This window comes from Cyprinus carpio, chromosome A1 (genome assembly GCF_018340385.1).
Source record: "Cyprinus carpio isolate SPL01 chromosome A1, ASM1834038v1, whole genome shotgun sequence".
Classification (NCBI taxonomy): domain Eukaryota; kingdom Metazoa; phylum Chordata; class Actinopteri; order Cypriniformes; family Cyprinidae; genus Cyprinus; species Cyprinus carpio.
This window is the reverse complement of record NC_056572.1, coordinates 530,960-547,111: the sequence shown is the minus strand read 5'-3', so window position 1 is coordinate 547,111 and position 16,152 is coordinate 530,960. Positions and strand designations below refer to the sequence as shown.

The window sequence follows — 16,152 nt, the reverse complement described above, 5'->3', positions numbered from 1 at the left end:
GTTTAAGCATAAATGGCTCAGACAACAGGGAAATTCCTTATCACACTATTTACTTATGGATTGGGGGTATGATTATATGTGGTAATGTTTTTACACCATGTTTTGTAAAATTTACGTTATAATCTGACAGCCCTATATAAACTTCTTATATAAGCTTTCTGACCCTCTAATGAAAATAAAAAAGTGCTTTTGTTTATGTAAATCACATCACTTTGGTCAAATCCACCAGGAGCCCTTTACTGAACTTTTCAGCTACTAGTCTCAGAGCACCAAGCATCCGTCGTCAAACAGGTGTCATTTCCACTCCTCCTGTGTTTGTTTGTGTCTGAGGAGCAGAAACCTCCGCTGCCCCGTGCGTGCCGTTGCTCTGGGTGACAGGGGGCGGCCTGTTCTCTCCTTTGTGGATGGTGTCGGGGCAGTTCTGTACAAAGATGATCCTGTTGAAAGCCTTCAGCCTCCTCCAGAGATGCAGGTAGACTTTGCACTGAATGTACATGAAGATGAGTCCTCCAGCAAAGCCGATCGCCACCACAATGAGCTTGGTCCAGAACGGCCACTCCAGCACCCCTACGGCATTGAGAGGGGACAAACGCACCAACGCTGTGTGTGCAATGACAGCATGGCATGGAATTACAGCACTATATTATATTATCTTCCAGCTACTCTGAAGCAGAATTGCTTCCGTTGCGGCTATACAAGGGCTTCCACTGAAACACTGACACATTACACAACTATATCATTGCTTTAAATGGTACAGCATTTAAGTCATTTTTGGTGTTTTTATTTTTTATTTTTTCTTGCTCTGCTTGGACTTTACACTGACACTTACTGGTCCTGATGAATTAATTTTTTATACATCACTGCTGCTTCATATTCAATAGCTGTTCAAGCTGAGTTTTATGAGGTTTATTTGGAGATGTACATCTTTTGTTCTAGAACATAAATTACATGCAGTCAAATTATACCTCAAATGTAAATTTTGCTACAATTTGCTATACCGTAAATTAAAATGTGTTTAAAAGGAGGGTATCCACTGTCAAATAGTCGGCCTGACTGAACTGCTCTTTTTATGGCCATTTACCAAAAATCGGACATTCTTCGATTCTATATAATTTACATTTTAGTTATTTTTGGTGCATTGGAAAAGCAGCAAAGTAATATTTCAGGTTAAACAATAGATTAGATTAAACTCAGATCAAGATTATTATAATTAACAAGGCAATTTTTCTCATTTTTATTTAGTTTAACTTGAAACTGAATAAAAATGATCCTAAAATAACACTGTCTCTTTTAACTTGAATACAATGTGTATTTTTAGACTTAAAGTAGTTGAATTTTAACTTCAACATCGGTTTATATTATATTATTATTTATTATAAGTATTTATTAATATTTTAAATTATCTTTTACTTTTAGATTTTTAGTTTCTTTTAATTGTAGTTTTCATTTCACGTGAGCGTACATGGTTTTATAAACACATTTTGTCAAAAGTACTGATGATTCTTTGGAAAAAAATAAAAACTTACTTAATATGAGCTTATACAAAGCTACTTTACAACACCATTGCAATTCACCACAATATAATCTTCTTTCAAAACTAGATTCTGATTGTCCAATACAACTTTCCAGCCATACTATACTAAATGGATCACACAGCAATACTGAATAACAATGCATTGCATCTCATGCCCTCTTACAAACACTAAACCCATGCTTGTCAGTGTGTTTACCATTGTTCTTGCCTTGGCGAATCTCTTCAGTCGTGCGGTCAATCAGAACATAGAGTGACCAGATGACACACACCACAGCAGCCAGATGAAACATCACGGAGCAGAAGATCTTCCGTCGCTCGCTTGTAGACATCTGTAGCTTTTCCCACTAAAGCAGAGACAGGCCTTTATGAACGCACTGCCTTCCTCTAATTATTATTTTAGCCACAAAGTGGAAGCACTAGGCTATATACATGCTGACCTTCACAATATTTCCACATTCAGCGTAATCTGCACAATAAACCCTAAGTTTATTTTATTAGCAATGTTTACTAAGGCATGAATCACTACTATTATTACTCATTATAAAAACTCCTTCTTGAATGCCCCCCTAATCATTATACGCTGGTGTGTAACTCAATCATCATTTCTGCTATGGGCATAAATGAACCAGTTTTCTTTTTTAAATTATTGCTTTGTGCTCTTTAAATATGCTTAAAAATGGTGAAAGTCACTGAAAGAAATTGTACTGCTCTACACTGCGTCGCTATGGAAACAGCACAGTAAGGTGTAATGATCAAGCTTGGCAAGCGGGGATGAAGGCGTAAATTATATGTGCTTTTCAATTATATTTGTTCAGAACACAATTATATTTTATTTATATTTTAAATTTGCGAAATGTTTCATGCAAGGTGTCTTCAACTGTTTTTCAGGCAAAACCATTTGTAAGAGATGGAAAACTGTTACATATTATATTAAACTGAGTTTTGCATAAGCCTGGCCTACAATAACATGATTATAGTAGCATATTAATGTTTTTACATCATGATGCTCAAATCACACTCCTTTAAAATAATCATAAAGAGTCAAATTCTTGTCAAATTTTAATTGTATGTATTCACTACCATTCAAAGGTTTGGGGCTGGATTTTGAAACTAGTAAAACATTGGTTTTCACTCTTTGAATATACACAACCGTTTGTGTTTGGTAAGATTTTTTTATGTTTTTTAAAAAAGTCTGTCATGCTCAAAAAGGCTGCATTTATATGATCAAAAATACAGTACAATATTATGAAATAAATAGAACTTTTCTATTTTATTTCTAATCTATTCTTTATTTATTCACTCCAAGCTTCAGTGTCACATTATCCTTCAGAAATCATTTTAACATGATGATTTGTTGCTCAAGAAGAATTTCTTGTTCTGTTAAAAACAGATAATATTTTTTATATTTTTCTAGATTTATTTATTTTGATTCTTTGATGAATAGAGTTCCAAAGAATAGCATTTATTTGAAATCTTTTCTAACACTGTAAATGTCTTACTGTAGATTTTAACTAAAAGATTTCTGCTTAATAAAAGTATAAATTTCTTACCAGAAAAAAAAAATAATACTGACCCCAAACTTTTTTACAGTACTGTATGTTAAGATAAGATGGATAAAGGAAAATTTTGTTTAAATTTAACATTTCAACTTTGGTTAAAGTTAGCATAATGTTCTATTTTTGTTTAATATTTTCTTTTTCTTTTTTTTTCACAAAAATCTGTGAAAAAGCACCTGGATATTTATTTTCCAACTGGAAGCTGGGCTGCTCTGTTTAATGATTGGACGGGCTCTCAAAGAGGTGGGACTTTGCAACAAAGCCACTAATTGAAACTTAAAAGATAGTCAAACAGCTAATTAAAACCAGTTCATCTTGTTTCTTGAATGATGTTAGAAATACATTTCTGTGGAATTGACTTCACTGTTTATAGTAGTCTGAGAAGAAGCTTCAGGAAATAGATAGATAGATAGATAGATAGATAGATAGATAGATAGATAGATAGATAGATAGATAGATAGATAGATAGATAGATAGATAGATAGATAGATAGATAGATAGATAGATAGATAGATAGATAGATTAATAAAACAGGATCTGAGCTGTTCAGAGACGTGTGTATATGTGTGTTACCTTGCGCAAAGGTTTGAGGTGTGTCTCCATGATGAAGTCATATTTGCACAGCTCACAGCAGCGTGTATCCGAGCTCTTGATCCACTGGTGCAGGCAGCCCTGGTGCACAAAACGCAAACTTCCCGTACAGTGGCAAGGGGTGATGAGTGGACACTCCTCGTCACCTTCACAGTGACAGATCCTGCACAGACAAAAACACATCAGCTTCTCTCTCGTTCAACCTCTGACTCTCATCCATCTCTACCTCGCGCTCTCTCTCTCACCTGCACACCTCTAGTTCATCATCAGTGCATGCTTGTTGCGTGGCACCATTATGATCGGTGGGAACAGTGCATTTATAATGGGATGGGACAGACATGTCTGGGTCTCCTGAACCTCTTTCCTCATATGTTTTTGTAAAAGGTTCTTCCTCCTCACTTCCACTCCTACTACTACGCTCATTGCCTTTTCTTTGAGTGGCTGCCTGGCTTTGGCCCCCACGCTCCTCCCTTTTTGATAACATTTTGTGGGCCCTGGTGTTGGGACCCTTGCACAACGGTGGCTGGTTCTCCTTCTGTCCCTCGTCTGAGTTGACAGACATGAGCTTAGTGGTGTCCCGTTCCTCACGGGGATGCGCTTGCGTGTGTTGGCTGCTGCTGCGTCTCCGTCTCGCTTTCTGGCGACTCCAGGAGCGAGCTTCTCTCCAGCGCTGCTCGTCCTCTGAGGACGAGTCAGAGTGTGTGTGTGTTTGTCTATGAAACCGTGAATGTCTCGGTTGATCCACACACTCTGTGGCACACCCAACAGTCCCGGTGCTCTCTCGTCGCCGCCGGATACGCCGTTTGACTTGCCGCTTTGCAGTGGGGGCGGGGTCGGAGGCGGGGTTTATGGGCATGACGGGTGTAGTCTGATCTGAGCCATCTACTTCAAGTTTAGCGTGACCACTAGAGCTGCACAACACACACACACACACACACACACACACACACACACACACACACACACACACACACACACACACACACACATAAAAACAAAAAGATGAAGAAGACACAACAAAGCATGAAATGATTGATGAGTGAAAAGCATAATGGACAAATAAAATTTAATTTCTGCTGAACTGTTTTTTTTTTTTTTTTTTGCCTTATTTTGTTTACAATTCACTGTTATTTTAATACAGATAAACAAAAAGAAAATGTGGCATTCGAAACATGTAGTGTAATTTCAAATCTTTACACACCTACAGAGCTATTCACTTTTACATACAGAAAAGTCTGAGACTACTAGTGATATTACTTTTTTTTAATTAATTTAATTTAAATTATTCAATTTAATTGAAATGAATTTAATTTAATACAAAAGAGTGCATAACAGATTCTTTTATTTTGCATTCTAAAATTAATTTGACACACTGATTTATAAATTATTCTATTTTTCATTGATAATTTAATTTAAATGTAGTAATTTAATACAAAATATTTCATAACATTATATTATATTCTGTACTCCTGATATTTAGTTTAATACAATTTGTTTGATAAATAATATTATTCTATTTTGCATTTGGAAATTGAATTAAAATTTCATAATTGAATACAAAATGTTTTATAAATTATATTAATCTATTCTAATTGAATACAATTTTTAATAATAAAATATTTAATTTGGTATTATTTCAATTAATTCAAAATGTTTCATAAATTATATTATTACATTCTAATTTAATTTAATAAACTCAATTTTGCATTCTTAATGTCATTTAATAAAAATTTGTTATAAATTATATTATTTGATTTGAATTATTTTATTTAATTTTATTTAAATTTCATTATTTAATACAAAATATTTACTCAACTATATTATTCTAGTTTGCATTAATTTAATACAAATACAGATTACATTATTTTTCTTTGTATTTGTTTAATTTACTTTAGTTTTTCAGAATTTAATACAATTTGTTTTATAAACTGCATTATTTTTATAATTAAATACATTAAATGTATTATAATCTTTCAGCCTTTTGCGAAACATTTATTTTCATTGTTCAAAATCTCTGTCTGTTTATTTTCCGGTTTTAAACACAAAAAATAAAGATTGTAAACTTGTGATCTCAGACTTTTGGTCTCCTCTGCATATACCTTCAAAGACACTGACCTTCTACAACTCATTCCATAAAATCACATGATGTACATGTTTGCACATAAGAAAAGCACCAATCACAAGCATGGTATCCTGCAGCATCGGCACATGACCACACTCACCTGCATATGTCCTGGGAGGAAGGTGTAACCGACGTTTGAGAGATGCTGTTCAGCACGGCTCCCGGGGTGGAAGTGCTCACCTGAAACCACAGGTCACAATAACATGCATGTGCAAAACACTTACTTTTTTGTCGTTAGGGTTGCTTTGAATAATGATGGCGTGGGTGTGGGTGTGTATGTGTATGTTACCTTAGATATATTGCTGGATCGACTTCCTGATCGCCCAGGTGCTTTCTCACCCTAAAGGAAACAAAGACGATTAGTCATATGCTCTCTCTCTCTCTCTCTCTCTCTCTCTCTCTCTCTCTCTCTCTCTCTCATCCACACTGAGGTCATACTTTCAAACTGCAGTACAAAATACTTTCCCCTATTCCAGCTAAAAGTGTACAATCAGTTCCATGTGAAACATTACTCTGTTTCAGGCTTGTCTGTTGGTTTATTTGACCAGTGGCAGATATGGGAAACCTGTTTGGTACTTTCAGTTTGGTGATGCTAGTAGAGCAGAAATTAAAAGCACTGTCACACATAACATACAAAGCAAAAAAGATAAGTTGGCTTTTAAATCAGTATTTCTGTCACATGTTTGAACAGATCTTTAATGCGACTGCAGCTTTAAGACAAACCAATCCTATTACTAAAAATAACAGCAGCGCCCTAAGACTCATTTGCATGTGAGACATACACTAATATGTGTGTGTGTGTTGATGGTAACTAATGAACAACGACTAGATGACAATAGAAAAAGAGAGAGAATCAATCAAGTCCTCACTCGAGTGTACAGAGCTCAACATGAAATTAAAATTGACCCTATTTACTTTCTTAATGCATGTTCCTGGTCTGACTGTGAACGATTTATCAGTGAATGTTATTCACAATGAACACATTTGTCTTTGTAATCTTTAATCATAATGCAATAACTTTCTCTTTCGCTGAACTGGCCAAACAAGTTATTAGATAATGTTAACCAATAGCTAAATCTCTTTTAGCAAACTCTCATCTGGCTTGGATCCATTGGAGTATGTACAGAAACACTCACCTTAAATAATCCCAATATAAAAACTTTCACTCAGAAATACATCATATTATGAAAATAAAATTCATGTTTACTTAACAGTTGTGTGAACAATGCATAGCATGTCCATCACATTTTTTTGCATAATACAATAACAAAACAAATTCAAACTAATAAAATATAGTTTTTACTGTTTTTTTAATGTTTTTAAATGAAGTCTCTTATATGTTCACTAAGGCTGCAATTACTTAATCAAAACTACAGTAAAACATTAATATTGTGAAATATTATTACAATTCAAAAGAACTGTTTTCTATCGTGATATAGTTGAAAATGTAATTTATTTCTGTAATGCAAAGCTGAATTTTCAGCATCATTACTCCTGTATTCAGTGTCACATGATCCTTCAGAAATCATTCTAATACGCTGATTTGCTGCTCTAGAGATATTTCTGATTATTATTATCAATGATGAAAACAGTTGTGCTGCATAATATTTTTGTGGAAACTTTATTGTCACTTTTGAAAAATTACTTGCAGAATAAAACTAAAAAAAAAAAAATCTGACTGGTATTTGAATATACCGTATAGTGTGTAAATAAAGTGCTTTCTTCTATACAGTTCTGGTTTAGCTACAATAAATTTAAAATCGATATTAAATTAAAATGGCACAAAAGGGAATTGCTGACCTTTGATTGTTGTTTTTAAAAATGCTGAATGCTTTGTTTTGCCAGGCCTTTGTGAAAACCGATCTGTATTAGCATTTATTGCCTTCACGTGCCTCAGGCAGAGCTGATTCCTCCTGGGCTTTTGGTGGGTCCACCTTTCTCTCTGGTCCACACCGGTCCCATTATTAACTTAACTATCTTTCCTTCAAGCTAACATACTAAAGCACAAACACAACTGATCCTCTGGGGGTCACTATCAGTTTGAGAAAACCACACTAGTGCATGTAAGTTGTTGCAAGTGCATAAATATGATTATTTTGCAAATCAGGCTTATTCAGAAAAACAAGTCAGACTATCATGATGGTAACTACAAAATCAACTTCAAAAGTGTATTTATTTATTTAATCAGTAGACTAAACTGATTTGTTATTAAGTGAAAAAGTTACAAAAATTAGTTTTATTTTATTTTGTTTTTTTTTTTCACGAAAAAAAATGTATATGTTGTTTATCTGCTGTTAGTATTGAACTCTGTTCTCTCTCTCCTGAAGCAACACTATATCACTCTGAATTATTAATGCGAAAGCCAACAGACACCAACATCTGATCAGCTCATAAATATTTTATACACCCGCAGTGTATCTTTTAGCCAGCATGCAGGTGCAACTGCATCCTCTAAAAGAAAATGATATTACTCTAATCATATTTTATGATTGTTTGACATCAGCACCCTATGATTATCATGTTTGCGCTCACATGAAATACAGTCACCACCAGTGGAGTTCACCCAGATTGCACCACTCAACCAAATGTGTGTCATCTCACACCTTCACTTACAGACCATAGGGAAGAAAATCAAAGATGAGTTCTCTTTAATATCTTGATTGTTTCTGCTAAATGAGATTGAGAGCAAATGGAGAGTTCTGAAATCTGAGAAAAAGAACCTCTGTCTCCTCAGAAATCTCAAACTATGCTCAGTTTGCCAAGAAACCGAAGTCTGTGTGTGAAAGTCAGATATTCTAACACAACACAAATATTTCTCATCAAATTCACATTCATTTTACAGTTCTACATTGCCACTCCATCAACAGTTGTCTCTTATATGTGTCTTTTTTTCCAAGGCATTTTTGGAAAACCATCTGAAATAATGCTGATACTTGAATAAAACAACTAAAAACTCCATGAAGCCCCCTGGGCTATAAAGCAGCAACATCTGAGTAAATAAAATTACTCCCCGGATGCTTTCTACAGGCTTTAGAATTATATTCAAGACACTTGCTATGGCGTGTAATGCACCTAATGGATTCACTTTCTACATAAAAGCCTTCCAATCTTCACAGCTTCTGTACTGAATGATGACATGACTTCCTCTCTGGAAAAATAGTGCTCATTCCTCTAGTCTAGAATTACTATACTCCGACAACACATGTAAAATGACCTTCTTATTGATATTTTCTCATTATGGATGCAGTCTGCTCATTTATAAACAGCATCAGAGTTCTCTTGACTGTTTGACTTCACAAATTACAAATTTTCTGTTGCATTTAAAATAGCGTATGTATGGTTCTTATTACAGAGCCCTATTAAACAAATGTAGTTTATTATAAATCTCAATGAAGGCTTTTTAAAAGGGAGCATTAACTTAGGTCATATCAGGTTTCTGATGGTCCATATCCTTTCACTATAATACTGTACTGCTTCAGCATCTGAGAACAAACCTATAACCCCATCTATCACCAAAGGACTCATTTCTCCTAAAATTTTCCTATCTGGAAACTGAATACAGAATCCAGGTCACAGTAAATGCTGACCAGAATGAATCTACCATACATTCTAAAATCCCTGTAAAGACAGAGGTCTATGATGCTGAAAATTAATCTTTGCATCACAGGAATAAACTACATTTTAAAATATATAAAAATAGAAAACCTTTTTTTTAAGTAGTAAAGCTTAATGGAAAATGTATGTCCAGTTATGACTTACTTTTATTAGTCAGCATAATACCTCTAATACAGAGCATATGCTGCATACAGACACAATGCATTCAATAGAAAGAAGTTCAATTTTAATTTTATTTTATTTGTATAGCTCAGTGCACATTGTTTCAGGGCAGCTTTGCTGAAATGTATCAATATTTTAAATACCTTAATGCCTTATTGTCCTAATTTAATAGCATAGGTTTAAAAGAGCAGTTTACTTTTTTGTCAACAATATAAAATGGTCAACCAGCTGACATTTCATATCCTACCAGGTTTGGGGCCAGACTCTCTTATGCTCATCAATGCTTCCTTTATTTGAACAAAAAATACAGTTCAAATAAGTTCAGCCTAGTACAACTACAAGAGTCTGGACTCATGATTCTGCTTCAAAACAGCTGTTATTTTATAGATAAGCCTGTCAGTGTTGGATCCATACACACTTACGTATGCAGGTGCACATACAATGGTGACCATCCCTTGTGGTTTGTGTTTGTGTTGTGACAGTGTGCCTGCAGCCAATCACCAACCAAGATTAAAGCCCTGGCTGCCATTCAAAAGCTAACTATACTCACAGGTGCATCATGGGATAATGTGCTGATGGGATACACCTGGTCACAAAGTACTACTCACAAGGAATCACAAACATCTACCCATAGACAGTTGCACAGATTCTATATTTTGCTGGTACAGTATTCTGGAAGGGTGAACAAGAAGACTGTAAAGACTTGTTCAAGATACACCAATAAACAACTCCATAATTTTCTGTTTTGTTATGAATATGCACTCATCAACACCTGTTCGAAGTTATACAATAAATTTCTAACACAAAAAAAACAGGCAACACTGACAGTGTTCTGACCATTAAAATGATAAATAGAAGGATAGAATTATAAAGAGATAGTAATTTCAGTAGAATTTTCTCCCTCACACTAACAGGTACTTCACAAGAATGTTTCTCCAGAATAGCAGCTACTGAGTAATTTCCATTTTCATAAGCTCTAAAAGGTGTGTCAGAACACTAACCAGAACAGCCATATTCATATATGTGACCCTGGAGCACAAAACCAGTCTTAAGTCGCTGGGGTATATTTGTAGCAATAGCAAAAAATACATTGTATGGGTCAAAGTTATTGATTTTTCTTTTATGCCAAAAATCATTAGGATATTAAGATCATGTTCCATGAAGATATTTAGTAAATTTCCTACTGTTAATATATTAAAACTTAATTTTTGATTAGTAATACACATTGCTAAGAACTTCATTTGGGCAACTTTAAAGATGATTTTCTCAATATTTTCTCAATATTGCACCCTCAGATTCCAGATTTTCAAATAGTTGTATCTCAGCCAAATATTGTCCTATCCTAACATCCTAACCATACATCAGTGGAAAGCTTATTTATTCAGCTTTCAGATGATGAATAAATCTCAATTTCCAAAAATTGACCCTTATTACTGGTTTTGTGGTCCAGGGTCACATATATAAATATCACTGTTTTACTGTATTTTTCATTAAATAAATAAAGCCTTAGTCAGCAGAGACTTCTTTCAAAAGCAGAAAGAAATCTTACAACCCATAAATTTTGACGAGTAATGTACTTTATAATAACTAGTAGACACTTCAAATTTTGTTGGTGTCTCTAACTATGCGGCATCCAGTTTTAAAGATCAAAGGTCAGGACAATCCTCAAGGGGAGCCCATTTAGTACCCATCATGTTGCCAAGTGAATGTGTGTTTGAGTATGTGTGTTAGTGAGTGATGGAAGGTGACAGCTCCAGCAGAGAGTGCAGTGGATTAGACTCCCGCTAATTCACAGAAATAGACCACGTGAAATGCGCTAAATACACCTACAGTAAATGCAAGACAGTATCAGAGTCTCCATATTGTTAAATAAGACCATATTATAAAGACAATAATAACTGAATTGCTTGCTCAGCATTCAGTTGTTGAAGTGCCTGCAAGGCATCATTGTCACAGGCTGCCTTCACTGTTACTCTCACTTATGTTCAGGGTTAAGGATTTGAATAAACCCCTAAAATTAAGCATTCAATTCATCACATAACTGTTTGTGCTACTGACGTGAATGATAGATGAAAACTGCATAATGATGAAGAGAGGTGTGCAGTTACTTTTTTATGATTTCTGTTAAACGGGTTCAAAATAATTTCATAGATTTATATTGAAGAAGGAAACTGAGTCATATTTAGTGGCCAGAATATCACAGAGACTTGCTCTTTTGCCTTAGGGACGGTAAACAACCACCCAGAACACCATATCGACTTTATTGCAATGACAAAAAACATAACACCTTAGCAACCGCCTAGCAACACACTAGTGTGGTGGTAACTTTTGCACAAAACACCACACACATTTTCATTCTTAAACTTCTAGCTTTTCTTCTTCTCTACATTTTTCTGCAATTATCTGAGTTTGAACAGCTCAAAATACACTTTCAAATGCCATCCGTGATTCGTCTTTTCTTTATTGCGTCCATAATTGAACTGAGAATGCTTTTTATATTGCAGTTCAATTCCTGAATTTGAATAACCACAATAAGTGTCATTTTTACCTAGAAAAGGTAGGTTAGTCAAGACTTTGAAATGAACTTTGAATGATGGCTTCACAAAGCCTTCACTTAAAGTTTAAAATATTTTAAAAGTCTTAATTTTTATTAAGTGTCCATGTACCACTAAACTTGTAATGAATACTATGTTGAATTTCTGAATTATAATTCAGTGAATTCTAGTCCTTTAATTCCAATTTAACTTCCTGTGGGGTGTGGTCAATTCAATACAAATGCAGACTAATGAATTGTAAGGGAGCCAGTTATTAAATTTTGCCCAAATTTCATTCAGGACATGCAAATCTAAATGATTCAAAGACACATGATTTTAAACTTCCTGTGGGGCGTGGTCAGCCAAAAAATGCTGAAGGTAGCTTTGCTTAGCCAGACATCTACACATAATGTGACAACACTGAACATGTTTTTTCAAACCATTTAATGGGCAAGTATATCTAAAATCACAATAAAAATCAATGTGGAAAAAAGCATTAAATAACTGCCCATCAGCACCAGTCGCCAATCAGATGCAGAAAACACCTCAAAAAAATATGGACAATTCTGGATTTCTATCAGTCCAAAAGTGATAAATGGTTATTATTTAACAGACATAATAATATTCAGCTATGCTCTCGGTAGTACTAAGTGTCTAAAACAAAACTAAATATATTTCAGATTTGATGCCACAAACATGAAAATATTTGGCAAATGCAGAGATTAGTCCCTCAAAATGATTGAAGCTGTGATTTTAGCCAGCACTTGTCATGTTTGTGTATGATATGCATCAAGCGGTCAACAAACAGACTGTAGATGTGCCATCTGAGCCTAACAATAATGCTCACACATAAAAAATAAAAATAAAAAAAATAAAAACCTTCACACTGCTGAAACAAACTGAACAGGGATTTGATGGAACAGCATGTTTGATTTACAATATACTTGAAAGAAATGCCAATGACCCTGAAGAGGCTGAAATATATGTAACGCTGCCTTACAGTTCTATTTATAGCAGCAATTTCTCTTCCAATACAACACCGTCCATCTCCTGCTCTAGGCTATATTTCTGTTTACATGAGATTGAGTCATTTTTTATCCTCACTTCTGAAAATTAAAGCAGAAGGATTTTACTTATCTTACAGATTCGTGCAAACTAAATATTAGAAATGTCATTATAGGACAATACTCACAACTTAGGACTTGTGCAACAGTAACCATAATGAAAATGTACTATTGTACAATACAAATGTACTAACAAAATACTAACAGACTTTAGTAACCATATGTAAAACCATGGATGGCTACATCTTTATCATCAACAACAAACTATGGTATTTGTTATGAAAACTCCACATACATCACAGATTCTCTGTGTTAAATGCCTGTACTTGCCTCATTCTCTTTACTCTTGTCTCTATTCCGGCTGGAACTGTTGGTGGTCTCTTTGGCGATGGGCACAACTGATATCTGATGCACGGGCATCCTAGCAGTGTTCAGGACTGCAGGATACCTCGCTGTCTTCAGCCCACCAAAGACAACAGACTCACGCCATCCTGAGGGTCGGCATGGAAACAAAGAATATGAGCCTCTCCAGAGTTCGTACACGCACTCCTACAGACACATGCATGAAATCAGGTTAAGTATCCTGGGTGAGATCTTAGACTTAAGCTGCAACAGAGAAACATCCAGAGAGCTGGTCGTCACATCCCCAAAAAAGCTGAAGCCAACCTCTCTCGTTCTACCTGTGTGATCTGTGACAGGGAGAGAGACAGAAATTCTACTCTACCTGAGAGCTGCAGTGATGCCTCAGTTTGTAGATACGTGTGTGCGTGTCTGTTAACCTGACCTGTAAACAAGTTGCAGAGAGGACTTAGGGGTTATTATAGCTCCAAATCTCCTCCCTCCAGAAGCAGCGTGGGATGGAGCAGCCAGCTAATCAGCTTACAACCCCAGGGGCTGCACACAACCTCAGCTACTGGAACACACACACACACACACACACACACGAACACTGGACAGAACAAACTAGCTCGTAACAGTTGATGTAAAATGTTTAATTTATACAAACAGTTGAGGAAACTACTCTTTTTCAGCATGTATGTACATACTGTATGTATATTGTGTATTCAACATTTTGGACGCACTTACTCTTTCTTTACAATTAAAATTTGCCACATTTATAATAATAGCAATTCCTAAGTATGGCAATTATGTAGAGGACAAACAATTTTTTAACAGACCAAAACTACTTTATGAATTTGCTTTTTCATGAGGTGCATGCTTGGATACTTTCTGAACAGTATGCTGAACAATTGTTTGTTGTTTTTCCCTAAATATCTGGTCCAACATCTGGTCCAAATACCTGTTTTTTTGTTTTTTTGTTTTTTTGTTTTTCAAAAAAAAAGAAAAAAAAAGAAAAGAAAAAAATTATCAAACATTTACATTTGTATCATTTTTTTTAAAACATTTACATTTGTATAAAAGCACATCTATAAGTATAAAAGGGTGTGTAGGTCATGATAAACATAAATGCACACAAGTGTGTGCAAGTGTGTAACTTCTAGTGTCTATAAAAGCAGGTCACATTCTTCCAATCATTTTGACTCGTACATATGCAAATAAGAATATTAACCTAGGCTTTACAAATATACAGTGTGAAATCTCTTAACCTGACTACTCGTATCTGATTGCCAACCCATAAAACAAATAAAGGAGCCTATTAAATACATAATTATAGCACAAAAGCCCATTAGTAGTGCTTACTTGAACCTGGATTTAAAACTACTATCATACTTAGAAGAAGAGATGCTGTGAGATTCAAGAGGTAATTCCACTCATTTACATAAACCTAAAATTGCTGTTTGATGATTTAAAAAAAAAATCAGTTCCTTTATGTCACACTGAAAAATATTTATTATCTTACTTAGTATTTTCCAATACAAACATCTGAACATTCTTACATCATGATACATTTACTTAAAAAGGAAAATATTTTTTCTTCTCAAGTAAATGTATCTTGATTTAATAGTGTTTAGATGTTTGTACTGGAACACAGGACAAAAATACTGAAAGTAATCTTTTTGTGGTGCTGTTTGTTTCTAATTACATGTTTATTTTTTTGAGAGACTACACTGATAATGTTAAATTGCCAGCTCACTCCTCAAAAAACATAACATTATATGACTATATTAAATAATTCAAAAAATCTACAGTGATTCCAAAAAAAATAAAAAATAAATAAATTCATTTAGTTTAAGATGTGGAACTCATTTTCATAAATTGCACATAGGAGGGAGCCATTTCTCTTCCACATGATCTCTCTGTTTCCCTGCTTGTAAAATACACATAATTACAAACAAACATACCTTTTCTCTCCCATCTTTTTCTTCATCCTTCAAGGCTGTCCATGTATGTCTGATTGTGATTAGTTTGTTACGCTGAATGCCCTCAAGAGGCTCTTAAAACAAAACATGTCATTTTTTTTTTCAAGACCTGGAACATGCAAGGTTAGTGATCAGACACATTAATCCAGCTAAGGGTTAGATTTGGTTGTGCTTGGTATAGTTATGAAAAATAACTATAAAATAACTGAAATAACTAAAAGTAAACTTACATTCAGGTTGATTGCTGCCCCCAACTGCAACCCTGTCAATGCTGGTCACGGTTGATATCGAATACACCTAAACTGTAAAGCATTGTATATCATTTATTTATTTAACCAAAATATTGAAGGTGGATTTGAAATTTTACAATACGTAGGTGAGTTATGGGGTAAAAAAAAAAAATGTTCACCTGTCTCTCCTACTTTATGCTGCACTGCATTAATATATACTATGTTTATAAATACTATTTTATTTATTTATTTATTTATTTACTTGTTCAGGGAAAATTCACAGTATATATATATTTGATAAGTGGGTTTTTCATTCATTTCTGACCTCATTGGTATACTGAAGGACATAGAAAAACATTTCAACAGTGTCATGAAGGATTTATAGACCAAATTGATTTTCATGTCTAGTCTGGGCAGGAATAA

General features: G+C 34.5%; 2 protein-coding genes across 6 annotated transcripts in view; both read right to left on the bottom strand.

The window, feature by feature from the left end:
* Positions 1-48: 48 nt before the first annotated feature.
* On the bottom strand, positions 49-14,041 carry march1 (membrane-associated ring finger (C3HC4) 1). Of its 4 annotated transcripts, none has more exons than XM_042775184.1 (8): positions 13,903-14,041; positions 13,509-13,727; positions 6,093-6,143; positions 5,904-5,983; positions 3,927-4,592; positions 3,664-3,844; positions 1,731-1,878; positions 49-600 (listed from the first exon to the last, which is right to left on the bottom strand). In XM_042775184.1, exons 2-8 carry the CDS (start codon positions 13,596-13,598, stop codon positions 284-286), a joined length of 1,533 nt encoding a protein of 510 aa, XP_042631118.1. In that variant the 5' UTR covers positions 13,599-13,727; positions 13,903-14,041; the 3' UTR covers positions 49-283. The 4 variants fall into 4 exon arrangements, with proteins under 4 accessions (XP_042631118.1, XP_042631263.1, XP_042631325.1 ...); XM_042775329.1 differs by having other exon boundaries at positions 13,509-13,669; XM_042775391.1 differs by having other exon boundaries at positions 49-567; positions 13,903-14,039.
* The window catches only part of tmem192 (transmembrane protein 192), a 33,961-nt gene continuing 22,431 nt past the window's right edge, over positions 4,623-16,152 (bottom strand). Inside the window, exon 7 of one of the 2 annotated variants that reach the window (XR_006162502.1) lies at positions 4,623-4,670. The gene's annotated coding sequence lies outside the window, so the exon portion shown is untranslated. Of the gene's footprint in view, positions 4,671-14,096; positions 14,123-16,152 lie in introns of those variants that run through there. The other variant, XR_006162505.1, reaches the window with a different exon arrangement.

Excerpts from the sequence above, each read along its gene's own strand:
- march1 (XM_042775184.1), bottom strand. The coding sequence starts at position 13,598 with ATGCCCGTGCATCAGATATCAGTTGTGCCCATCGCCAAAGAGACCACC. Across the intron at positions 5,984-6,092 it reads GATCCAGCAATATATCTAAG|GTGAGCACTTCCACCCCGGG; the intron begins GTAACATACACA and ends CTGTGGTTTCAG. Across the intron at positions 1,879-3,663 it reads ACCTCAAACCTTTGCGCAAG|TGGGAAAAGCTACAGATGTC; the intron begins GTAACACACATA and ends TCTCTGCTTTAG.